Source organism: Epinephelus fuscoguttatus, linkage group LG18 (genome assembly GCF_011397635.1).
Source record: "Epinephelus fuscoguttatus linkage group LG18, E.fuscoguttatus.final_Chr_v1".
NCBI classification, from domain to species: Eukaryota; Metazoa; Chordata; class Actinopteri; order Perciformes; family Serranidae; genus Epinephelus; species Epinephelus fuscoguttatus.
In genome coordinates this window covers 22,878,226-22,904,984 of record NC_064769.1, presented here as the reverse complement: position 1 = coordinate 22,904,984, position 26,759 = coordinate 22,878,226, and the positions used below count along the sequence as shown (strand labels likewise).

Genomic DNA, 26,759 nt, shown 5'->3' with positions numbered 1-26,759 from the left:
TGAGGTGAACATGCACCATGTGCCAGTCCATCCGGCCAAGTCAAATTTTAGATAATTTACAAAATCAGTGAAAACTTTGATCTGCTGGTGGTGAGGTGGCGTTTGTGGTTTCAGTTTCAGACACAGTTTCTTGCTGAAGTTGCAAAGCCTGTGTGTTTTATACTGAGATGTACTCACACGAGCAACAGGTCTTGCTCATTCTTTCACTTCCTGGCTGATAAAAAGACCACATCAGGTAAGATAATGTTACATCTGTGTGTGGAACAGAGTTAATTTAGTTAATATAGCAACCAATTGTGCTAAATGCAGTTTCACACAAAACTTAATGGTACAACAACAAACTCCAACTTTCTTGACTTGCAGTATTAACTTTTAAATTGACAACCATCATATGTGTAATTCATGGCACAATTCAAATGGGATCAAAAATTATTTGTTCAGAAATAAGGTCCCTGGCGGACAGTGGATGGGGAAGAATATATTTATGAGGCAGGGTTGTTTGTGAAATGCATCAGCGTTTGATGGTTAAGGTCTTTGCCATTTCTGTTTGAGGTTTACATTTTGAGGAGACAGTTGAAACACTCCCTTGATGTCTTTTTTATTTATTTATTTATTTGCTGAGATCAATTCACATCCATTTTCAGGCACCCTGTTGCTATGCGATAAGCAGTGAATTTCAGAAATACTAACAGAAAGAAATAGCCACTCTTTAAACTACTTTTGAGTAAACTGCTGTTGGGACACTGTGTAAATACTAATTTGATGTGATGGTGTTGGTCACATGGTTAAGACAAAAAAGAAGCACTGACGTCACCTTTCTGACCACGACCTGGCTTCAACCCTTGAAAGATGAGCTCACCGAGGAGTTTTGCACGATGTTAACATCTCCAATTTTCTGGGAGATGTCTGTGATTTTTTCTCAGCCACTTCATTTTTCTTTTTAAGGCTCTGATTGGCTTTTGCTGCAACAGTGCAGAGTGGCGATGCTGCCTTTTGATTGGTTGATGCATGGAGCCACATCTGTTTCATGCAGGAAGCCCGAATCCTCTCATTTCACACACCGTTTGAGAGGAATATAGGAAAAATATGGCACAGGGAAAGAAAGAAAATAGACCAGTAGGCAGTGTAGAGAGGCAAGATGCAGCAGCAACAGAGAAAAAAAAAACAGAAGGGGGTTATTTCAGAAAATATTGAAGAAGAGACAGACCAAAAAGGCAATTTGGGAGAAGAACTGCAATATTTCTCCTTCGGTTTTTTCGCCCTCTGCAACCCCCGCTCCGTTCGCACTCTGCGGGCCCACTGTGAGAGCAAACTAATCTGTACTGACAGGGACAGGGCTGACGTCGTGGGTTTGATAGATCCTGGGGGAAATCTCCAGCATACATAAATTGGTTATTTTACGTTTCATCTGCCTCTTGACATGGTTTCATTTTATGATCTCTTTCATTATCTGTCTGTCATGTGTCAATGTTTATCGCCCCATAAACACATCCATTCCACACAGATGAAACAGGCATCACTGGATGGAGAGCCACCAGTTCCCCCCTAGACAGCACAAGGTTAGGATTACAGTGTGAGTGTTTTATGAGCGCCGCACATGTATTTCTAACAACTGTGACGCGGCTCGCTGAGCTGTCTTTGGGGAAGAATTTTGCTCGTTTCAGTCGTTTCACGATGAATAAGTCATGATTACTCACATACAGTTTTGAGCTATTATTTTTGTTTTATCCTGTGGCGTCACTCTCCCCGTCACCCTTTCCTGCTTCATCAACCCTCCCAAGCCTCACATGGCCTCCAATGGCCCTGCTGAATGAATAACTCACCCATAACAACCTTCTCCAAACTATGGTGTTCAGTTGCTTTGCAGGTCTGCTGCTCACCGGTGCGTTAGAGGGGGAGAGTCAGGAGCAAGTTCTGCTAGTTTCAATAGGATCTCATTAGCATCATCTGGGAGACGAGACAGATATTAGACCTGCGATAGTCAAACTCATTAGAGGGGAGCCTGGTCTCCCTTAGGATGCACACACACACATACACACACACAAAATATGGTTTCCGCTACACCAGATCCTAATTTATTAATCATAATATTCTAATGACCCCCAACTACATCAGACTAAATGACCTCATTACACACACACACTCCGCTTAGCTCCTGAGGAACTACAGTCGTCAGAGGTAGTCTCCACTATTAATGTGCACTGACCTTTATAACCACAGTAATAAGCAGTAAGTAAGCAGCAGATGGAGCTCCTGTTGACACCAGGTTTTATTCACTGGAGATATTATCCGATTTCCCGTGAGGTTCTCAAACCAATTAGAATCAAAATGTGTTTGTTTGAGAGACATCGGACCCCAAATGTGGAAAACACTCAGCCGCACAGCTGGAGGGGAAGTGAACTAGAAATAATTAAAACAGCTGCAAAAGCAAATCCTCCGTGTCACTATGTACAGGGCACTCAGAGAGCAGGAAAGAACAGTAATTACATCTTACCAAAACATCTTCACCACACAATGAGAGTTCCATTAGAAGAATAGTTCAACAAGTTTTGGAAGTATGCTTATTCACTTTCATGCCGAGAGTAAAAAAAGATCAATACATAAAGACTGGAAGCGAGGGGAAACAGCCGCTCTGGCTCTTTGCAGTGTTCAAAAATACTGAAAATACAAAATCATCCCTAAAGATCGATAATTAACTCCTCATATCTTGTCTAATTTACACAGAAGCAGGAAGGTTAAGTTTGGAACAAAACTTTATAAGCAAGGCTGTGAACTCTTTATGTCCTTGAGAAAAGCTTATGAGGTATAATCACACTTAAAAGTTTAACTTTTAAATTAAAACATGAGTAAATAACCAACAGAAAGTAATGCCCAGTTTCCCGAGATTTTATTTTTTTGGCCCTTCAACTTTGTCTTAATAAAATGTGCATGGGACCAAACATCCCCCCAAATTTCCAAGAAATTCCCTAAGACACAGCCCTATTGCCAGAAGAAAATATTGACAATATATGTTTCTGCAAACCACAAATGCGTGACATTATATTGCATACGCATGCGTAAGTGACAAAGCATATGAGCTGACTTTGTCATCATGAGGTGGAGCGGACGGTGGATGGTGTGGTACATCGACTGGATGCTTGCTAAGCAGCAGACCAATGTTCAAAATCAACAATATAACGATAACAAAACGGTTGCGTTTTAGCTACCAATCATTTGGCTTATAAGCCAACAACCGTGAGGTATTTTTTCGCAGCCCTTTGCTTGTTTTACACGATGAGGTAGTGTCATGAAAAGTGGTTGTTTTTTACTGTGATTTTGCTGTGTTTCCACCCAGGATTGTGCGACCAAATCAGGGCATTTTAAGCCGAAGCACGATCTTTTCCAGGGGCTGGAATCACCAGAGGATCCATGATACAATATTATCACGATACTTAAGTCACAATACAGTATTACTGCGATTTTAAATGTGTTGCGATATGCTGAGTATTGCGGTAAAATGATTTGCAATTTATTACCTTTTTTCAACTGTAAGTTATGTCTCCAAAGAAAAACTGTCAACATCTGTTTTATCTATTAAAATAAACTTTTCAGTTCATCTCACTTCAGCCATTCTTTTTTGTGGTAAAATGTATCTAGTGCACTGAATAAGCAATTGATTTCATTTTTCTAGCAGGCAACCTTAAGTTTAATTTGGGTATTTGTCACTTTAATCATTTATATGATAAAAAATTCGATACTTGTGTGACGATACGATATTGCACAAAATTATCATGATTCTATGCAGCATTGATTTTTTTCCCACCCCTAACCTTTTCCAAAAGCATAACCAAGAGTTTTTTGTGCCTAAACCTCACCACACGATAATCACAGTGCTGCTGAAATGTAAGAAAAGTTTGAATGTATCTGCTACATGATAATGTACAATTTTAATGTATCAGTGGTTTACAGAAACATGCTAACATTTTTGTCTGGTGATTGGGTTGTGAGATATACCAGATGAAGAGCTACCACCTGAAGCATTGTTACGAAAAAAAACGTACACAGTGTAAGATTTTACACTTTTTTGGATTTAAAAAAGTAGTTTTGGCCATTAGTGAAGATATCAAAGCAGGAGATGGATCTTTATGTGACGGCAGATGGCCAGCAGGAGCTGCTAATCCCTCCCACCGTCACATCAATACACCTACTTTGTTGAATTACTGCTGGTCTCGCATGTCTGGATTCAATTATGGCCGAGGCAACAGTGCATACTGTTGTCCATACAATTACTCCATCTGTTTACGTTATTCTGTTGCCAGCCAGTCTACACCAAGAAGTCTACTTGCTAAAGGCAAAAAGTAGCGCTGAAACAGTTCAATCAACAGAAAGTGGAACCATTTCAGAATCATTTTTTAGGCTAAAATGACAAACATTTGCACATCCCCACCTTTCACACATGTGTATTTGTTGCTTTACTCTGTTTTATATCATTGTAAAATGAGTATCTGTGAATTTTGGGCTGTTTTTGGATAAAATAAGCTACTGAAAGACATTACCTTGGTTCTAGGAAACAGTGATGGGCATTTTACTGACAAAACAAGTAATCAAAATAAAATCCAAGCTGATAATGACAAAAAAAAAGGTATTTCAGGCTTAAAACCATTTTGGTTTGCGAGTAATAACAGCCTTTCATGTTGAAACAACAAATGCATCTGGTGAAAAATATCAAGCTTGCTCCTGGCAGACCTCAACAGTCAGCGGCCAATATTATATCTGGAGATAGATTGGTAGTAATAAAGAGTGAGTTATACAAAATATAAAACTGTTTTCAGACAGTGCATGCAATCACTGGTACGGATCTTAACACATCTTTCTTGGAATGCACGTTCCCGCAGATGTCCTCCTCTCTTGTTCGTCTGACCCACAGTCAACATACACACCGAGCACTGTGTGTGTGCAAGCTCACAAACACAAACATCTCATCCTCAGCACATCAAACAAACTGTCATTGGTGGGAAAATCCAATAGAGAAAAATGACCACACAAAACGTGTCACGGGCACATTTTTTCCCCCCCGTCCAGTGAGTTTACGTACAGCATGTCCACACGCTGGCTGAGAAAACAAGTTCTTGGCTGTGCAGGAAATCCCATTGTCTCCTGGCTCCTATAATTGACAAAAATATATCCACTTTTACCTGAATGGAGCTGTTTGAGGTATTAGTGCATACAAACACATACAGTACAGACACACGCCGTCTCACTCCCTCTGCCTCTATTGTTGGACTCGCTGTCGATTCTCGCTGTTGAAATAGATTCAGGTCTTTGATGTATCATTGTTGTCAGTGCTAACCAAATCACTGCTGTGCATGAAAGGAACCCCCTCGGGTCTCCAAAAGAGACAGCAGACTTTTTCTTTCTCTACCTTTTCTCAGAGCCAGATACCCACCGAGGTGTTAAGAGTGAAAAGACGAAAACATGGCTGCATGTTTAACAGGGCTTTTGTGTTGCTTAGCTCCACTTTTATTTTCCTGTTTTTGAACAAAAGGAATTTCATTCTTGTCCTTTTTTTTCTCCCCTCCGCTGTTATGCCACTTCCTCCCGCTCAGAGCCCCCTTTGTTACTACAAGGGCGTGTTTGAAATCTATCTTACAGAATTGAAAGTGTGCGTGCATTTTCCTCTGAGTGGATTCTTTTACCTTGTTCTGTTTGTGCTCTCACACCCCGACAATGGAGACGCCTCAAAAGCCTCCTCAAAAATGACATGACCGATTTTCCACCTCATTTCCCCACAACAAACCTGCTTTGATACTGGGGCATTGTCACTGTTCGCTTTTGTAGTGGCACAGTGGCTTCTGTGATCCCGGTAGACATTTTGCTTCCACTGTAGCCCTTTTAACCCCTGTTCCGCTCTGCGTTTTGTCTCCGTCTCTGCGTCCACTTCAGGGGCGGGAGAAGTGATAGTTGCCAGCGAGTGTATTGAATTGTATGGTAATCTCGCTGGGAAAAGGGCACACAGTGCAGTTATGTCTCTAATGAGACATGGAGGAAGTAGGCTGACCTCTCCGACCGGTGGGCTGCAGACATTCATCATCACTAACACACACTGGTTGGAAGGGTGAGGTTGAGCGATCTGCCCTCTATTGGTGGCAACGTAACACTGCAGGTGAGCCAGGGGATTAAGTTAAAAACTGCGGGAGGAAAGGACATGAAAAAGACACAATAATAAAGACAACAGAAAAAGACAGATTGAATGGGGAGTGAAGGGGAGTTGTATTGTCGTGTTCAGCACTAAAGCCCTGATTGTTTGCAGCTTCATTGTAAAGCACGACTGTCTGCTGCAGATAATTGATTTGGCTGTAATTGTACACCATAAGCGTAAACCACATAATCACTGCAGTCACTACCCCTGAGCCCAGCATGTTGTCAGGCAGCAGAGGACACCCCACTGTGGCTCTGGAGCCCTCTGAATTTCTTTCTGAGAAAGAAACTGAAAAGGAAAAAGAGGGTGACGGACCGACTGGAGCTCCTGCATGTAACTGACACACACAGTGTACAGCCATACACCTGAAAGTAACATATAACATTACATATAAGTAACATATAACAGCCTAGTTTGGGTTGTGCGAGATGTTTGCTCCCAGCAGTTCTTCCTCTTTTGCTTTTGATGTTTAACTTTGATGAAAAGGAAATGGATTTCAAAGAGGAAAAAGTAGCCTAGAAATGTAGTGAACGGCACCCCGCATGAAAACATGATTTAAAAAGTGCAAAAATAACATTTCCCATGTAAACGTTATTTCGTGTTTTTCTTGGTTATGTCATCACAGCTAATTTTGCAAGAATATTTGGCAATGCTTTTCATTTTGTATATTTAATAAATCCCTCAGCAGGTTTTGGACTGGGGTATTTCTACAGCCAAAAATATCTTTTCCTGTAATTTTATATTCATTTAGACATTAAAGCTAAGTGGGGATTGTTGTGGAAAGATGGGATGCAGAGGCAGGGTGATGACAGTGTGAAAGAAATGTCTATTCAAGCATCTTCTGCAGAAAGACGGATGTGATGTCTAAATTTTATATTGACTGGCCAGTTAAGATTAAAAGATGAGACTACAGGCCCTTTAGATCAGAGTCCATTAGTACATGAGGTCGCAGAGGTAGATTATGAGTTTTATCCTGGTGTATACATACTTGAAAATCCACACCCCACTGACCACATTGTAAAACCCCTCGCAAATTGGATTCAGACACGTATTATGATTGGTAAACAGATGATAATAAGAAAGTGGGAAACTGTAGAAGGCCCATTATTTCAAGAATAGATCTCAGGAATGGGCAAGGTGGCAGCTTTTGAGAGAATATCTTATAGCCTAATAAATGAGGTAGGAAAATATAAAATTAAATGGGGAATGTTTCTGTGGTTCCACTCACTACAGGGGGCAGCATAAGTACCAGGCTCATAGTCTCGCTGACCAGACCTTTCTCAAGAAAAGAAAGGTCTGGCTGCGCCGACTCACACTTTAAGATTGGAGAAAAAAACGCCCCGGCTTTATTTATTTCTTTCAACCAATCACAATCGTTCTTGGCGGTGCCACAGCAATGGTGAAACAGGTTTTGATGTAACACGCCTACAAAAATATCGCCTACAGGACGCGAACCATGGCAGAAAAATGGCTACATCCCTGCAAGATCCAACACCGCAAAAGTTAGTAAAGGACGTGTTGAAAACTGCTACACAACCGGAGGTGGTAGGGCGGGACTTCAGCGGGTGGCTCGTTCCGCCCAATGAGAGGCTGATCTGTGCAGTGAACTTCCGCCCACTCAGACTACCAGGCTCATAACATACATGGTGTGTGTATATTAATATGTTTGTTACAAAATGTTATGTGTAGTTGTAAACATACAGAGACATGTTGTCGGTTGTGCGTGCAGCTCTTGTCGATAGTGTGATGAGTGTAGGAGGGTGGATGTGGAGGAAGGAAATCTCTATATGAACACTAATACATGGACACTATGTTGACACGTATCTGTTAAGGACTGTGAGTGGACATTTAACAGTGGTATGATTGGACTCTGACAAGTTTACTTACATGTCATGTTGGTACAATGGTTTTTATCGTTATGGTTTATTGGCCTCTATTTTGTCTACTGGCACAGGTCAATACTTTCCGATTTTATTTTATTTTTTATTTTTTTATTTTCCTGCCTGGTGTTTTTCTGTGATTTTTTTTTTCTTTTTGGAGGTGGTTTGGTGTTGTTGAAAATTGGAAATTGAATAAATCTAAGTCATGAAGATCAGAAGATGAGTAGATGAGTCTGGCATTATGTAATACTTTTCTTACAGTCAACACATTCTATTAAAGTCGACCCTGTAAGGTCGAGGATGCCGACCATGAACCTGAGCATTCCCAGTTTAAATCCAACTGGGGACCCATCAAAAGACCAAAAGCAACAATATGTTAGAGAGCCTGCCTCTCAACACTTTCCAACATCATGATTCGGCCTTTGGTGCTCAGCCCCGTGTTCCTACTGAAGATGAAAATCTTTAAAAACTGGTGACAAAGGGGCGTCGGTAGCGTAGTGGATGGTGCCAGCGACCCATGTACAGAGGCGATGCCTCGCTGCAGCGGTCGCAGGTTCGACTCCAGCTTGCAACCCTTTGCTGAATGTCAACCCCCACTCTCTCTCTCTCTCTCTCTCTCTCTCACCCCATTTCAATCTGTCCTCTCCATTAAAGGCAAAAAGTAATCTTCAAAATAAGGCTTTGTAATTACCTTCAATTGTATTTTTTACAGGAGTAAATATTGAGTTGTTGGGGACTATTTTCAGCCATGGATTAATACACGTGTGGTGCTTTATTGAGTATTTAAGGCAGCGGGATGATGCACTTGGCATCTGAACATGAACTACAGTGCCTCCAGCGTTTATCAGAGTGATAAAACAGCTTGCACAGTGCAGTGGTGTAATGAACTTGTGTTTTTTGATTGTTTTTTGACTATGGCGCAAAATGACAGATGAAGCTATGTGTTATATTTATAATAAAAATAATAATCTTAATTGATAAACAGAGTTACAAAGAGCTTTGCATGTCAATAATTAAAACAGACAAGACATGAAAACAACAACAACAACTTATAAAATAACTGATAAAAGCACTTAAGTATTTAAAAACTAAGAAAAAAGACAGTATACGAGGGGGGGACTGAAAAGTTTGGAGCCTAGCCCAGAAAATGGGCAGCGAGGCAAGCCATATGATTTTTTTTTTTTTTTTTTAATAATCTACCACCTTTCCTTATTATCATAACCATGTTCATGTTTCCGACTCTTTTTGTTTTATTTTTGCGGATTCTTGAAGTGAATAGTGGTCAGTATCGCGCTGTGATCAAATATCTTCATCGCAAAAGAATGTCACCATCTAAAATCCACCATGATATGCTCAATTTTTCACGACAATGCCTCCTCATATGCTATATAGTCAAACGCTGGGTACAAGAATTCAAGCATGTTGAAGATGGCACTGAAAGCACTGACACATTTGTATCTCGTTTTGTTTCCTTGAGGTTCAAAACTTTTCAGTCAGCCCTCAATAAACTTAAAACTCAAGTAAAATCAGGAAAGGATCTCAGATAAAAATATAGTTCAAGAAGGGACTCAAAAGGGACCACTAACTGCCGACCTGATTTCCTCGGGCAGACTATTCCAGAGCCTCGGTGCCCTGACAGCAAACGTTCTTTAGTCCCCGTTAGTTTTCAGCCAGGCCTCTGGAACCCGAGGGCCTCAAAGTACTTCCTGGCGTGAACGGTATTAAGAGGTTGGAGATATAGCTGGGTGAGCGACCATGAGGAGCCTTGAAATTAATCAGTAAAATCGTAAAATCTATTTGTAAACATACTGTGAGCCAGTGTAAAGAGGCTAAAACTAGAGTGATGTGATCACATCTCTTGGTTGGTTAGGTGTATTTCTTGATGGAAGGAACTGTTATGAATGTGTGAAGTCACGATATAATACGATATAATAAAAAAAGAAATAGAAAAACACCACCAACTGTGATGTACTACACCTCAACTCACCTGTATAATTCCTCTGTATTCAAACAGAATTATGTCTCAACAGCGCTCACTGTGTGGCCAGATGCGCACCGATATTCACCTCCGAGCGCCCCGAGCCAAAGCTTCTCAGTGGCATTTGGAAACATATTTAGTATAATTCAGAACATTACCCACTGAAACAGAAAAGCTTTTCCGCCTGACCCAGAATTGCTATTCAAGCTGTTTTCATCCACTCTGATTTTCAGCTTCCCAAACTGTTCTCCCTTATACTTTTCTACCAGAGTGGGTCCTTAAATCTGCACTTTGAAGTGAGACTGGTGTCTGAAGTGCGAACACATAAGAGGGAGTTGGGGGAGTTTTAAATACAAGCTTGGCCAAAATATGTTCAAGGAAAACCTTGGATCTCACCCCCAACACCCCCCTTCCTCATGCTCACTTTGGGCTCTCTCCAGGCTTGTTTTAATTGTGTGACGACCAAACAGCAAACACTCTGCTCAGCACAGAAATAAAAAGGGTATACATTAAAAAGAACTTCATAGCAAAGCCTGAGACACATCTATTTCCTCTTTAAATTGCCTTTAACTTTTGTCTCTAAAGCCATCTTAAGAAGTGGTGTTACAAAACATGAATGTTTGCCTATGTGAGCCATTTCCAGATCCCCGAGTGCGAATTGTATTTTTCATGACAGCATGCATATCTGCGCGGAGCTGTTGGAAAAGGTGTTGCATCGAGTTTTGACTGTGACAAAGAACACCTGAGGGAGAGGCAGCAGCTTGATCAAACCTAGCGCTGAGCAAATCAAATAAGTTTGGAGGATTTTATTTCGCATTCATTGTTTTTTCTGCTTTGTTTGCATCTCCATCAGCTGAGAGAAAATTATTTGCTTGGCCCTGGCAATCTCTGCAAGAGAAGCTCCATATTGCAACAGGAAAAAAATAAATTGCTTTTTTTTTTTTTTTGCCAACATCATGGTTCTGTGCGGATGTGAGAATGAATTTCAATTGCGCTGCGATTAGTTTCATATCAGATTGTGAGATGAGGGATACGTTGCTTAAAAAATAGCATATCCCTATGCAACATCTCCAAGAGCGTCCTCTACATATATTATATCTGTTACATGTTTGCTGATTAAAAGGTACAATTAATTCTCAGCATCTGTTTTTCAGTATTTTTCACTCCTGTTAATGGACAATAAAGACTGGTTTCCCATCTGCTTTACTTCTCTCTTTTCACCTTATTTAACATATTTCTTCCTCCCTGTTTCTGCTGCTATTTTTTCTTCACCCTATTTTAATTTCCTCATGTCTCTTTCCCTTCATTCGTAGTCCCCCTGTCTTCCTTTGTTGTACTTTCCTGTTGTTTTCACATTACTCCATGGTTTTATTTTTGCATTTCCTTTCTTTATCTCATCTATTTTCCCGCTACCCTCTCATCCCTTCTGACACCCACCTTGTTTCTGTCGTTATCCTTTCGGTTTGTGTCTTTGGGATTGCCACCTATCTCTCTCTGTCTCCCCTGCTCTGCACTTTTATCTAAATCTGCTCCTGACACACATCTTTTCCGTCTCTCCTCTCGCAGGGCGGAGGGAGCAGGCTACCAGCGTGTGCTGCAGGTGGACCTGGAGGTGAACGGGCTGATGGTGACCCAGGGGGGGAGGGAGGTGACGTGGCAGGTGGAATATCCGCTCACCCGCACCCTGACCAGTGAGGTGCCAACACTCATTCGCCTGGCACCGCAGGACCTGGGTGGCATCGTGCCACTGGCGATGGTGAGCAGTGGGTGGTTGAGCTGTGGGAGTTGGAAGCTTGTGTGTGTGTGTGTGTGTGTGTGTGTGTGTGTGTGTGTGTGTGTGTGTGGACATTGTGCGCCTGCAAATGTTCAAAATCATTCACTGAGTTATTGTAAAATTTGTATTGATGGAGGTTAAGGCAAGACTGCACCACTACCAGAATACGTTGCTCTCATTGGCTGGACAGCGTGTGTATTTTCCAAATACTTGGCAGGTTTGACATCATCCGTCTAAATCAACATGCAGAAGCAATATGAATATTGCACCAGTGGTCCATCTGTTCAAAGTCGAACATAACAACCTGTCTGGGTCAACCAGAGACCAATTTAAAATGGACCAATGGAACACATACCCAAACCATACAAGCACACATTTTGTTAAAAAGAAGACACCTTATCTGAGAAAGACCCAAGGACAGTCGGAGTCGGTCCTACTAGAGTCAAGAGGATAATTAGACCTTGTCACATAAATGTCATTTTCCAGCACCTCAAGGTTCACGCTCTCCATCTCACCTCAAAAATCACATTGTCCTCCTGAGATGATTATGTCACATCACGTGATCAAAGCAGATAGCGAGTGTCTGCTCAGGCCCTCAGGTGTTATATATATATATATGTTCTAACATATATATGTTAGATATCGACACACAGACCTGAGACCTGGCAGTGGACGAAGAAGTATTCAGATCTTACACTTACAGTTCTAATACCACACTGTAAAAACACTCATGTAAAAGTAAAAGTCATGCATTAAAAATGTAACTTAAAAGGTATACTTTAGTATAGTATAGTGAGAAATGCCTTCACAATCATGCTGACCCCCAAGGCAACACCATCACAATTCTTCTTTGTCCAACCAAAAGTCACTTAAAATAAATTACAGTTGTTAAACTACTTTGGGAGAAGCAGAATCCTCATATTTAAGAAGCTAGACCCATGAAATTTTGGGCGTTTTTGTATGAAACAACTTGTTGTACAATACTTCAATAAATGTATATACAGTAGTTACATTCCACAGCTGGACCTGCAGGAACACAACCCAACCCAACTAACCTGACTAGACTAAACATAGTTTGGGTCGTGTCTTGGAAACTGGTAATCAAGTGTGCCTGTTAAGTATTTGGCATTCTTCATCCCTTTGGCTCCATTTAAGCACAATGGTTTTTGAAATAATGACTATTAAAGTGCTGGCTTTCGTGTTCAGCGCTTTACAACCCAGCTGGCACACGACCAATCTTCAACACTGAAATGTGGTTGAAATTATGTCTGTGGTTGTTTCAGCATTAAAACATTGAAACAATAATTAATTCTGATGGTTGTAAAAAGGTTAACAAAATTCTTATAAATCCTCATTGAAACTTCAGAAAGAACTGCTTCAACATTTATGAAACAACATTGCAAAATCAATGTTGATTCATCTTTTAAAATCAAATCATAACTCAACAGGACTCAACCATGGTGTATAACATTGATTAAACAGTGAATAAAAATTAGAATGCCAACTGGGGAGTGTTTACTCACATTTACCCCCAAAAACAGCTGTGTGCAAACCAGAAAAATCATTTGAAAGCACAGAGTGCAAGAAGATTACATCGTACTGTGGTCTTTTTCCCCATCGCTGCTAATCGTTCAAAAACTGGAAGGCCCACAAGCCGTAAGTAAAAAGTAAAAGTCCTGCATTCAAAATCAGCATCAGTAAAACTACTAAAGAATGACACACTTCAAAATAATAAATGTTATTAGATTAGAATTATTACTACACCGACATTCATTTGTTCATCACCTTAATGTTGCAGCTCGTAAAGGCGGTACTGATGTTAATTATTTGATATATTGCTGGGCAGTTTCATCCATGGTAATATATCTGAATTTATTAGTCAAAATCTGCAAAGTAACTCAAGCTGCTACATCAGTGTTAACAGTACAAGATTTGCCTCTGAGATGTCGATTAGAAGTATAAAATAGCATGAAATGAAAACACTTAAGGAAAGTACAAGAACTTAAAAGAGTACTTGAGTATATCTAATTACTTCCATTTCACTGCTGGGGTCTAGATACAATACTGTCATAGTCCACTTGTTTTCAAATCCTTATTGCACACATGGAGAAAGAGCTCACACACGCACACACGCACGCACGCACACACACACACACACACACACACACACACACACACACACACACACACACACACACATGCAGTATAAATATACACCCTGTTCTTATTCCCAGGTTCTTATTCCCAGGTTATAAAAATACTGATGCTCTTATCCATCCGTCGGCATCTCACAGCATCAAACAGGGCACTGTTTAGTGTAGCTCTGTGACACACAGCTGAAACACGTTGTAACATGTAGTTAATTTTGTGGTCAGGTTTGGTTTAGGCAATAATACTACTTGGTTAGATTTGGTTACGTAACAAGTGACTGACATCAGTGCAGTTATTTAAACAGTTATTCTAAAACAACACTGATTTTTGGTTTCACAAGTGACACAAACAGCGGTCTCCTAGGTGAAAGTCCCCTCCTTCCCAACCTACATAGACTGTCTTGCTCTTTTTACTTCATCAGTTACTCTCAGCATGCCATGGACGAGTTTACATTCATGTTACTTGAAAGCGCGATGCGTCTCATAAAAGACGCTAAAGGGTGCCTTTGGTTTCAATGCCACAAGCCGAGGGACATAACAAAGTGTTGTTATTTAATGCTATGGGAATGACACTGTTTGTTGCTGAACTTTTTTCACTGTGCTTCTAAATGTTTGATTAAGAGCACAAGTTAGTGTAGAGCCTTGATGTTAATGAGTGTTCAAGGGTGTTCACGTCTTAATTGTGTGGCAGCCCCGCGACTATGATCCTAAACATACAGACAAGACAGCCAAGGATCAATTTATGACCAAACACTGGATTGCTTTTGACTGGCTGCTGAGTGAGTCAGCTGTCCTAAATCCAACTGAGCATGCTTTTAACGTGCTGATAACGAGACTGAAGGCAAGAAGCAAAAAGTAGAGCATCAATGTCTGGTGACATCTAGCAGCCATACACTTTAGAGCTCATTTAATACAAATCATTTCTTTTACTGAACATCATATAAGATGGCTTCACTTCAGCTGTTAACATCTCAAATTCCCCCCAAAATAGGCAGACTATATAAAAAGACGTTTCTGATGTGGTTATATAAACCCCCTCAAATCGAAGATGAGACTCCACATCACAGTCACTACATCAGATCAAATCCAGTACGCTGGAGTACAGAGCCGACCCAATAAAAAATGTGTCACTGTCCTAATACTTCATATTTTACTAACTGTAGAAAAAAAAGAGGAAGAAGATGACGTGAATGGAGTAAACCTCAAACAATGTAAAAATTTTAACACTACATTTTCCAAGACTGATAATTTTGGCTGTCACTAAGCAACTGCTTCTTCCACTTGTAGAACGAATACTCTAACATTTATCCGAGGGGGAACAAAGATAATGAACAAACATAATGTTTCTATTTAGAGAACATATTTTCGCACAATATGAACAGGAAATTAATAAACTCTTTGTTTGATATTGGGCACGTAAGCAGGATTATCTCCTCAATGACTTACAACAGAACAATCCTCTGCTTTTGTTGAGGGCTTCTTAGCCTCTACATTATGGGTTATTCTTCAATAACCCCTCAGTTCATTGTGGATTGTCCCCTGACGTGAGCATTTGACCTCTACGTGGCACAGTAAGAACCATTTACACTCTTTATTGATAGTGATGGAAGAAAATCTAACAAAACCACTCCCTTGAAAAGCCAGGCCCAAGTATTTTTAACACAAAGCTTGCTTTTTTTTAATTGTCAGTAATTTGGTTAATACAGCTCTCAGACTTTGCTGACTGAGAAGTTAATTGAGTTTGGATTTAGACGGTCCAAACATGGATGAATTGGCAAGTGACTTAAGATTGCTAATTGTATTATGATAATGACGATGTAAATTGTTTTTCCAAAATGAAAGGAAAACCATTCAGTATGCTGCAAAGAGATAAGAATAGTTTTAATTTTCCCTGCTGATAATGGCCACGTTAAAAAAATCAAATGCCCTCGAGCTCTTCATAAACTTTTATTATGACAATTTGGTGAGGCTGCAGTTCACCGCTTATTTATGGTTCCTGGCTGGTGGAGTAGCCTTTAGACTTTGACTACATTTTTCAACTTTTAATGTCTTTTCAAAAGTGAGCAGCGCACTTTGTCAATGTTGGAATTAAAGTTTTCTTTTAATAAAAAGACAAACCAGGTGTAGCAAAATGCATCAGCAATCTGAAATCAAAGAAAGTGTTGAACTCGAAATACAACAATTTTAAATGTTGCATTTCTAATACATTTAGTGCAACTAAATTATTGATTAAAAAGAAAAAGAGGACCCAACCTCTATGTTTATGATGATTACCACTTATACAAATTATTCTAATGATAGTCACAGTGGAGCAATATCTAAAAATATATGCAACAATAACGATAATGACATAAGACAAAGATACTGTGCAATAACAATACTACAGTCCAAATTGAGATGGATAAAACCATCAAGATAAAGTCTTTAAAATGTATCTTGAGACCAAATTGGATTCCCTGACAGCCAAGGCTCAATTATCTTCAGTCATTTAGTGATTTTAACATTGATCTGAGCATTTAATCACCAACTTTATTGCTGAAATTTGGGGCCTTGTCAAGTAAGTGTCTCAGAAACTGTAAAGGCGCTCTTAATGGCCAGTATATACAGTATATTGATAACATAATAAGAACATAAACCAGCTGAATGTTTATCTGGTACTTTAACAGCAGAAACAACAAAAGGCAGCACAGTTTGGCTGCAAACAAAGATGGCAGACAATCATTCACTCACTCAGACAAACAGCTGTGAACTTGTTCCGACGATGACTGACCAACTTATAATCACAAAAGATGAGAAGGGACTCGGTCACTCCTCTAATGATGATTAAGACTGGCCGAATAATGGAGAAAATAAATAGGTTTTTAGGCAGAGTATCAAAACTCTACAAACTCTAACAAGAGAGTAATGGAAGTAGAGAAATCTTTTCTGACTGTAGTTTTCTTTATGACTGTTGAGATAGAGACTAGGGATGCACTTTAATTAGGGTTGGGTCGGTTCTCGGTAATACCAATTCGGTCCAGTACTCCATCTTGGACCGGGTTTTATTTTTTGAGACCGACCGGACCGCATACTCGGGCAGAACGTACACGGAGTGGACGCCGCGGAGATCCGCCCAGTAAAAGTGGACATCCACAAGCCCTGTGCCCGCAAAGCACGACCGCGCGGACTTCACTCTGCGCACCAGTGTCACACAAAAGACTGTTCGGCATGTATTTTTCACAGACATTTTTACACGTAGTCCGCTCCGCTTATAGTAAGCCCGAGTCTGTTAGCACCTGTATCTGCCTCTTCACCAAGCGCACAGCAAGCAGGAGAGAGAGGGGGGTGGGGTGGGGACTGAGCTAGGAGGTGCGAGTGCGGGTTTGTTTAATAGTGACAGGGAGTCGATAAATGTGGACAATTTAATCTCGACGAAATCAAAGAATGCGCCACTATGGCAACACTGGCTTTGAGCCAGACGAAGGAGGCAACCCTTGTTTGCACTGATTGAGTAAGCTGCAAAATTTATTTGTAAGGAATAAAAGAAACAACTTGTTACTGTCACTCTGTTGTCCTAAGGTCGTTTTTTACTTTAAATGAGTCAATTGCACTCCCAAGTGGTGAAAATCCGGTATTACCGACTTGATGCGTTTTTTTTACAAAAACCGGACCGCTTTTTTTCTCATACCGACCCAACCCTAACTTTAATATCAGCATGTCATTGGCTTTAGATTGAACAGAATCGCCTGATGTACCATTTCATACTTTGCACAACGAATAAGTATAACATTATAACTATAACAGTGTATGTCATCTGCTGATGGGCCATCACAACAAGACCATGAATGTTTATACATTGTCAATTCCACTACAGAAGAGACTTGATGATCACTAAAATTAGCCCATGTGGGTACACCAGGCGACCCATTCTCATTCCCAGAGCATCGAATATGGCAGCCTCAGTGACCCTTGACTGTCACATGATACACTTGATGACTTACTGTAACAAAGTTAGTTATTTTTACCCAAAACATGAACTTTTTCTGAACCTAACCAAGTAGTTTGGTGGTGAAACCATATGTTTCCTATGACAATGGAAGTTCATGTTAAAAGACACTCGCTCTGTCTGAAATTCACTACTCACTGTCCAGGGAGCTCTACACACTGTAGAGGACTATAGAGACTACACCATTTGGATCATTATCTCTCTACCGTTAATTATGTCATTACTATTGCACAATGAAAACGTGCCACATTAACCTTAGCTGGTGGACCCTTCATAATAAATATGACAAGCATTTTTGTGATAAATATGATAATATACTGAGCAATATTTCTCTAGTACTGATGTCCAATGTAATTTTGCCATCAGCAGTTAAAAAAAAAATTGTAGCCCATCTCGCTTTACCTTTGTTGCACTGCCAAATTGAAATTACTATACAAAAGAGGGTGAGCAAAAGTTAGTGAGCTGTGTCGCTAGCTGTGATTTGTGCAATTGTGGTGTAATGTCTACACATTTAGTTCCATTTACATGGAATAACAAACTTCAACTTATCATTCAAAGTTAAACAGAAATTTGTACAACAGGTTGCACTCGCACTGCTCTCTTTTTCCTCTCGTTCGTCTGCCATTTCTTAACTTTAGCACAGCACATGATACTAACTTTTGGTCAAGTAAAAGCATCTTAGAATCACATAGTGTCAAGTGTCTCCATAAACTCGAGTTGGTCCAGAATTCAGCTGCCCGTGTCATTACCAGAACCCCCTCCATAGATCGTATCATTCCTGTTCTCCAGCAGCTTCACTGGCCTGTTAAATATCGCATTGATTTCAAGATTCTGCTTCTCACCTTTAAGGCCCCTCATAATCAAGCTCTTCCTACCTGTCTGATCTCCTTCATATCTACACACCCTCCCGTATTCTCAGATCCTCTTCTGTACTCCAGCTCACATCACCATCTGCCCTCTTGACTACCATGGGTTCTAGACCCTTCAGCTGTTCTGCCCTCTGCCTCTGGAACGCTCTCCAACATGACAATTGTAATATTGACTCCCTTTCCACTTTCAAATCCCGTCTGAAAACACACCTTTTCAAGCTGGCATATTCGGTCTGATTTAATAGAGACACGCATATTGAGGCCTGCACTGATGATGATTTTATGAAGTCACTTTATTAACTTTTATTGTTTAGTAGAGAATTATTTGATGTTATGATCTGTGGATACATTGCTGCTTGTCTTTTTTAACTGCGTCTCGTAAGGTGTCCTTGAGTGCTCTGAAAGGGGCTCATAAATAAAATGCATTATCATTATTATTATTATTATTAGTTTTATTGTGCAACAATTACGGTAAACCTCCAAACATCAGGCTTGTACAAGTTGACACCTAAACAGCACTGTAAAGAATATGAATTTTCTATTGTTGTAACTGAGCACTGAGGTATTCAATGTCCTACCTTAGAAGTGCAGTACAACTTCTGAAAAAACTTGCTTGATGTATCATATTTGTTGTTGGCATTTATACAGCATTGTCTTATTATTCATCAGCAACACTGGACCTGTAAATAGTACACACATTTTAAAGGCAGATGAGTCAGAGTCAACAAATAGTTTGATTAAACTGCGTCAGTGGTTGACATCAATCTCCACCTTTGCAGCAGAACTCGTAGGTAGACACCAATCATTGCTGGCACTCAACAGTGTTCGTCTGTGTACAGAATGCCAGACACCTCTGTTCAATAAAACTCTCATCTCTCTGTGATCGCTTCTGGCCTCCACGCCCACAGAGAAGCACACGCATGCACACACTCCTACAGTATCTGCCTGCCAAACTGAAATACAGGACCCGTTGCTGTCTTGGTTTGACAGCTGCTGTAAACTGTCCTTTAGGATGACTGACTGAAACGGTGACAAGTACGCTAATAGCACCAACGGAGAAAGGTTGAAGGTAAAAAAAAAAGAGAGAGGAAGAAGGACAAAAACCAAGTAGGAAAGACAGCAGCTTTAGACAGCAGAAAAAGGTGAGAGGTTTGGCCAGTCTGCCAAATAAGTTGTTGCCCGAGGGTTATTTCTTAAACTCAAGACATTCAGGTTCCAAGTGGTGGCAATCACTAAAAAGATCAGCACTGGACATTCATCCTGCAGCAAAGGACGAAGCCCAGCATTTCAGAACAGGTTCTTTTCCAGGATAATTTGTATTGTAGTCCAATCAATGAAGCGAGACTGGATATTTTAGATTGCTGCTTCAATACCAAATACACCTCAGCAAACATTCATCATAACAAGTAATTGACCATTCACTTTAAACCTTAATTTCATCTGAGAGCGAAAGAAGAATTCAGGCATCGAGATGAGATGATTAAGCCTGATCTCAAATTCCATTCCCCTTGTTTCAGGAATATATAACGAAACATTATCTCCGAACAGAGCAGAGTAAGAGATAATATCAGGAAACGACACTTTACATCGGAACATTCTCGAGTTGATTTGTATCGGAAACAGGTTGAAACCTCAATCGACTAAAGAGAAGTGAGTGAGTTTTGAGGATTCAATAACAGAATCGATGGTTTCTTTCAGATGAGGAGGTTTTGTAGTGTAGTGTATCTGTTAGAGACTCCGTTATCTCCAGTGCTGGTTCACAATATAACACGGTCTTTGAAATTCTTTAAATCAATAACTTTAATAGCCCCCAAATCTCTCAAATCTCCCAAAGTATAAACCGAAGAAGAGAAGCTAAGAGAAAGTTGTTACGGAGGTACTGCCCTCGCTGTACTCTCTTCCTCTAACTGCACCAGACACCTTGTACATTACTGAAATATTATGAACTCACTGCACTCAAGTTGCGAATCCCGTCACAAAAACAAATGTCTGCGTGTGATATTCTGCCGAATAGGCACAATCATCAACCTGGAACCAACAAGGTAGGCTGAAGGGAGATGGTGAAAGTGTTTCATTAACAAGCTTGAAAGGCACTACATGCAGAGAACATGCCAACCAGGGGACTTTAACGGCATCCTCCCATGAATTTTTGATCTCCCTCTCTTGCCACGCTGCGACTCTCTTTTCGCTCATTAGAAGAGACAGTGCGGCCCCCGTAGCTCTTTACAGTACATCCCAAATGCTATCATTAGCATTTTATTCATAGCCTCTGAAACAACTCACTCCATTTCAAACTCAATAACATTAGCTTTGTTTCTTACAGTCCCATAACATTATAATCAGGGCCATTAGCAGAAAGCCCAACAGTTTTTTTGGTCACGGGTGAGCGCCTTTGTCTGGAATAATTAGGGTTTGCCCAAATGCAGCTTTCTCCGTATTGACTCCGCAACAGACAGATAGTGATAGACTGAAGCTGCAAGGACGGTGGAATTAGTCAGAAGTTGTGTCCTCTGCGGGTGCAGACAAACAAGTCAAAACAGAAAGCAGTCCTCATATCTGTAATTTACACACACAGTGCTATCGCAGCATCAGGGCCGGGCAGCGGTCCTCGAGCAGGCTGCCATCAGTCACACTGTCACGCTGTCAGGAACTGTATTTGAAAATGGCCCAGCAGAGCACTAATAGGCTGTGCAGTGAGGCTATCCACCGGCATGCTAAGTGTCCTCAAGGCAGCATTAGCCATCTGCATGCGACCATAATGCCCCTTATAGCTTAATTAAGTCCTCTTGTGTATATATGGGCCTCTAATTCACTGCTCTATCTTTCTCCTGTGTATTTTTGACAACATTAATTCTCCCTTTTCGCTCTTACCCCTCAGTGGATTCAGCCTTATGCACCAAGCTTGTTTCTTATCTCTGGTCTTGATTATCCTACACTGCAAGTCTGAGGCAGAGACACAAAGACAGACAGAGAGACAGATCAAAACAAGGAAACTCAATTCAACCCAACACTTTTCGGGTTATTTATTCTACTACATAAGAAAGCTGTACTTTTCTTTTTTTTTTTTTCTTTTTTTTTTTTTTGGTCTATCTCTCTCAGATATAAACACTCCTGCATCAGAGCCAGACTGATACCAGAGTTTTGAGGCAGATACCTACGATATTTGTTATACACAAACAAATAGGATTTTTTGATAAGAATCCCTTGGATATTGGTGACACTATTTATAAAATGCCTCTAACATATCTTTGGCATTTACTGCTTTTCTTACTGCCTTCTTATCACTTACTGACAACTTACTTGCCTATACATTTAATTAGGACTATAACTAGATCACTCGTCTTCCATGCGGAAGGTTCAGGATTTGAATCCTGCTGGGGTCGACGTCAGCAAAGGCACGCGGTCACAAGAGGTTCCCACCGCCGAATCAAACGGGATCAGATTCCTTAAGGAGGCAGAACAAGAGCGTGACTCTGGAATCTGAGGAAGTCCTCAACGAGAGCCCGTTGTAGATGGGAGGTTCCAGACATGAAAAGTGGAAAGTCATAACTAACACATAACTAACGCCTTCAAAAATGGAGCAATTGGAAAAAGAGCTGCATCTAACTAATTATTCTATCTACAGATAGATAGATCTTTCTATCTATCTATTATTCTATCCTCGTCTATTAATCTGTTGAATATTTTTGGTTGTTTAGTCTATAAAATGTTGATCAGTGTTTCCCAAAGCCCAAGACGTTGTCCTCTAATGTCTTGTTTTGTCCACAACCCAAAGATATTCAGTTGACTGTCATAGACGTAGAGAAATCCTAAAATACTCAAATTTAAGAAGCTGAAATCAAACAATTTGGACGTTTTTGTTCTTAAAAAGTTACTCAAACTGATCAAATCAATTGGTGGTTTATTTAATATTTGACAACCGTAGAAACAGTACAAATACGAAGGATACTGAACTGTTTGGCGTGGTCATTTGACTGGTACAAATATTATGAAGAATGTTGTTGTGTTGACAACACACGTCAGTGGGCCGTAAAGTGTGTCACACTCACCAGTTTGAGAACTCAGTTTTGGCCTACTTTATCGCTATTTTCTGTACTCATCTGAAAAACACAACCAAATCAAGTTTCAACCGTTCACTAAAATAAATCTAATGTTAGCTTAACTGCCATGTTAACTCACAGTAAAACACACTTCAGTCAAACTTGGCAGAAACAACCAACCAAATTTCACCAAAATCAACGTAGGTAGTTAGTCTGCTGTTCCAACAATTACTAACAATGGTGTGGGCAAAATAAACCCTTAAAGGGATAGTGCACCCAAAAATGAAAATTCAGCCATTATCGACTCACCCATATGCTGAGGGAGGCTCAGGTGAAGTTTTAGAGTCCTCACTTCCCTTGCGGACATCCCAGGGGAGAGGAGGTAGCAACACAACTCCACCTAATGCAAGCTGGGCGCCCCAGATTAAAACTTCCAAAAAACACATAATTGAAACCACAGAATATCTCCATACTGCTCATCCGTAGTGATCCAAGTGTCCTGAAGCCCCGACATAAAAAGTTGTTTGGAAAAACATCATTTGAACTCCGTTTATAGCCTCGGAAACAAGTCAAACAGGGAAATAATTGCTAAATTAAAAAAAGTATTACTCTACTATTCATTTGGTCGTTCCAACAAAACCTCACCTCAGTAAGTTCGCTACTTGCTGCAAGTTGGTTATGTAGGAATTCAGCCTGCTACAGTGGTTACAATGGCAACGCTATACATAAAAATGGCCTCTGCTCTGATCATACTGCTACGCTGATTTGAATAATAGAGTCCATTCTACTCTCAATCTGTTACTGAGTTATCAACTAATCAATTAGTGGCTGCAGCTTTAAGTGAAAAACCTGGAAACAACATTTAACAAATTACTTACGCAATTGACTGATTATCAAAATAGTTCCACATTATATCCTGTCAATTACCTAATCAATATTTTTGGCCACTCTGGGGCAACTGAAACAAGCCTTGAAGAGAACACTGACATATAAGTAACATTTTAAATTGAAACTTTTTAGCTTGTTTTTTTCAGGATGTCTGCGGGTCCTTAAAATGTCTTAAGTTCCTTTTTTTTTTTTTTAAATGTTAGGCCTTGAATGTCATTAATAAGCCTTAACTTTGAATAATTGAGGTCTTAATTTGAATATAAACATTTAGCATGTAATTGCATGTATCTTTATTTGTCAAAATATTTCAAAATTTGTCAAGTTCTCCCGCATCAAAGTTAATATACTATATAACACACTGTCTAATGCTAATCCTATCCACTATACTTCCCCGTTGCACAATACTTACGCTGCATTAACCCTGCTCAGTTAATGTCTATTTGTCATATCTACCTGTAGAGAGAAAATGCTAGGTTGCTAAATTGCTATGTGTAAGAAACTAAGAGTGCGATTTATTACAGCTCTAACCCGAAGAAATTGTTCTTACCTATAACTGACTTCTGTACTTGACAAGAAGTGTAATACTGAGCTTGATGTTTACTTGCTTATTTGAATATGAAAAAGAGGGTATTTGTCAAGAACTGTGCTTAAAATTTGTCTTAAAAAGGTGTTAAGAAGCTTTAAATTTAATAGACGCCTTGCTCGTTTATGTATCCAGCAAAAAAGAAGCAACGTTTTCACGTCACGTTTTTGTCCACCTGATGACTGTAACCTCCATTATTCATTTCGAGACAATGTGTGAATAAATGTATATATTATATCCACACTGTTAGGACTCCTACATACATTAGAAACAAGACGCCTTCGCTCTCGTCAAGCTGCCTTGGAGCAATTTAGATAACCCTCATTTGCTCCACTGCGGTTGCTCTGTGGCCAGAGTAGAAGTCGTGACATCTCCTAAGTGTGCTTGTTTGTAACTGTGAGCATGAGGCAGTGTTGCAGAGGAAGAGCAACACTCCCTGGGTGAAGAAACACACACACTGTGCTCATGTCTTCTGTACTGCGTGCACACACACACACACACACACACACACACACACACAAACTTTATTTCACTCCTGCCACCCAACATCTCTCTCTTCCCTCTCTGGCCCAGGATGCAGCCTCTATGTATGTCAGTCAGGCTTTGCTTTGAAGCTAAGCCTGTCCGTTCTGTAATTTGTTGTTGTGTGTTTGTTTATTTTTTGCTGGCTTCCCTTCCATCACCCTTTCCCCCGCTCTGTCAGTCTGGCTTGAGAGTCTTCTATTCGGCCTGCTGGGGCCAGGGTTCAGCACAGCGCAGCTCGGCTGGCTTATTCTAATCAAACGGCCCCCAGAAACAGGAGAGGAGCCCTCGGAATATGGACAGGCTTTATCAGGGGCAGCCGATTTACCACTGCTGACTTGGGCATTTCCTTGCCGGATGTTAAAGAGTGAGAAAGTATGAGGAGGGAAAAACAACGCAGGCTTAATATTTAATCTAACTAAAAGTATTCAGAGCTCACAGTACACAATAGCAAAATCCAACAGATTGTCAGGCCAACAAGTTACGTAATAAATCAATATCTAATTAATGAGGAGAGTATAAATCACTGCGGGTCCTGATTTAACAATCAATAATAGTATTTCTTACTCCTGATCATGGCAAAATGCCCCCAAACTGCCCCCAACTCGTTATTTGCTAATACTGCAATTATAGCTGCTTTGCCAATTGTGTTAAATCACTGGAGACACAGGAGTTGTTTATTCAGCTTGTTTCGTCCCAACTTCAGGTTCAACCAACATGCTTTATTTTATCATTTAGTATGCAGTGTACGTTCAACAGAGACAACAAAATCTTAGCAAATTAGTGTGTAAACGAGGTGTATTTTATTCATCTACACTCGTCACTTTAAAGTTCTTTATAATTAAAAAAGTTCAGCACCTGCAATGACTGATATCTTCCTCACTTTTGAGAAAAAAAAAGTAATTTTCCATCCATTTTTTTTTTTTTTTTTTTTTTTGGCCCCGTTCTATCGCATCCCTCGTCATTTCACTTATCAGCACCTTGCTCCGGCTTCTCCCCGACTTCAACGTCGCAGTGCAGAATAACTTGGCTCCTGTGCCTTTTTTCCCGAGCCATAACCATAAAAAGATTACATTTTATGAACACCGCTCTCCCCTGCTGTTGTATCACCATTTCTTTAAAAAAAAAAAAAAAAATCCTTCAGAGGTGTTGATTCCCCTGCCCTTGCTTTCATTTTATCTCCTGCTATAGGCTGTGAGATGTTCGGATGTACCTGTGTGTGAGTGGCAGGGGGGGTGCTGTATAGGTGCTACGGGGGCGGATAGACTTTTTATTGATAATTGATATGAAGTGAATAGCTGAGAGTGCTGCAGTGGCAATATAAATCCTACTTACAAGCGCTGTAGGCCAACACAGCACAGGGCCCGTGGGGTTATAGTCAATCACAGCAGGTTAGTGAATAGTTGAGCTGTGGTTCTTGGTGGGTCTGAGGCATCTGTTCAGTCAATGAATAATAAATTGTCGGCCAGTGTTAAGCAGTGTTTACTGAAGGCCCTGATAAGCTAAACATATCTCAGATGTCTCCTCCTCTCCAGCTTACAGTACACCTTCCCTGGCACAGAGTGTTCTGTACCGATGCGAGGCTCCTCACACACATAAGGCGGTTATGTGTCTGCTTCGACAATCAAATACTATATGGATATGTTGTTGCCTTTTAGTTACGGCCCAGTTTGTGTTCACAAACAAGAGCTGCAAGCCGTAAACAAGGTAAACAAGGGAACTTGCTGAGTTGACGGTTTTGGCGACTGTCATCAGCATCATTATTGCTGCACAGACACTCGTGGGAAATCCAATTCCAGTGACTGTCAAAGGTGCACAGAACTTTGCTGATCCTTATGTGTATCTCCTCTCAGCCCTGTTTCCCAGAAATTACATTTATATACAACTAATTTGAAACGGCAAATACGTTTTG

General features: G+C 40.4%; 1 protein-coding gene across 1 annotated transcript in view; it reads left to right on the top strand.

The window, feature by feature from the left end:
- Positions 1–26,759, top strand: part of si:dkey-112m2.1 (transmembrane protein 132C) — a 239,812-nt gene that overhangs the window by 156,862 nt on the left and 56,191 nt on the right. The window contains exon 5 of the mRNA XM_049603788.1: positions 11,603–11,792. Within this exon, the coding sequence (XP_049459745.1) occupies positions 11,603–11,792 (190 nt within the window). The remainder of the gene's footprint in view (positions 1–11,602; positions 11,793–26,759) is intronic.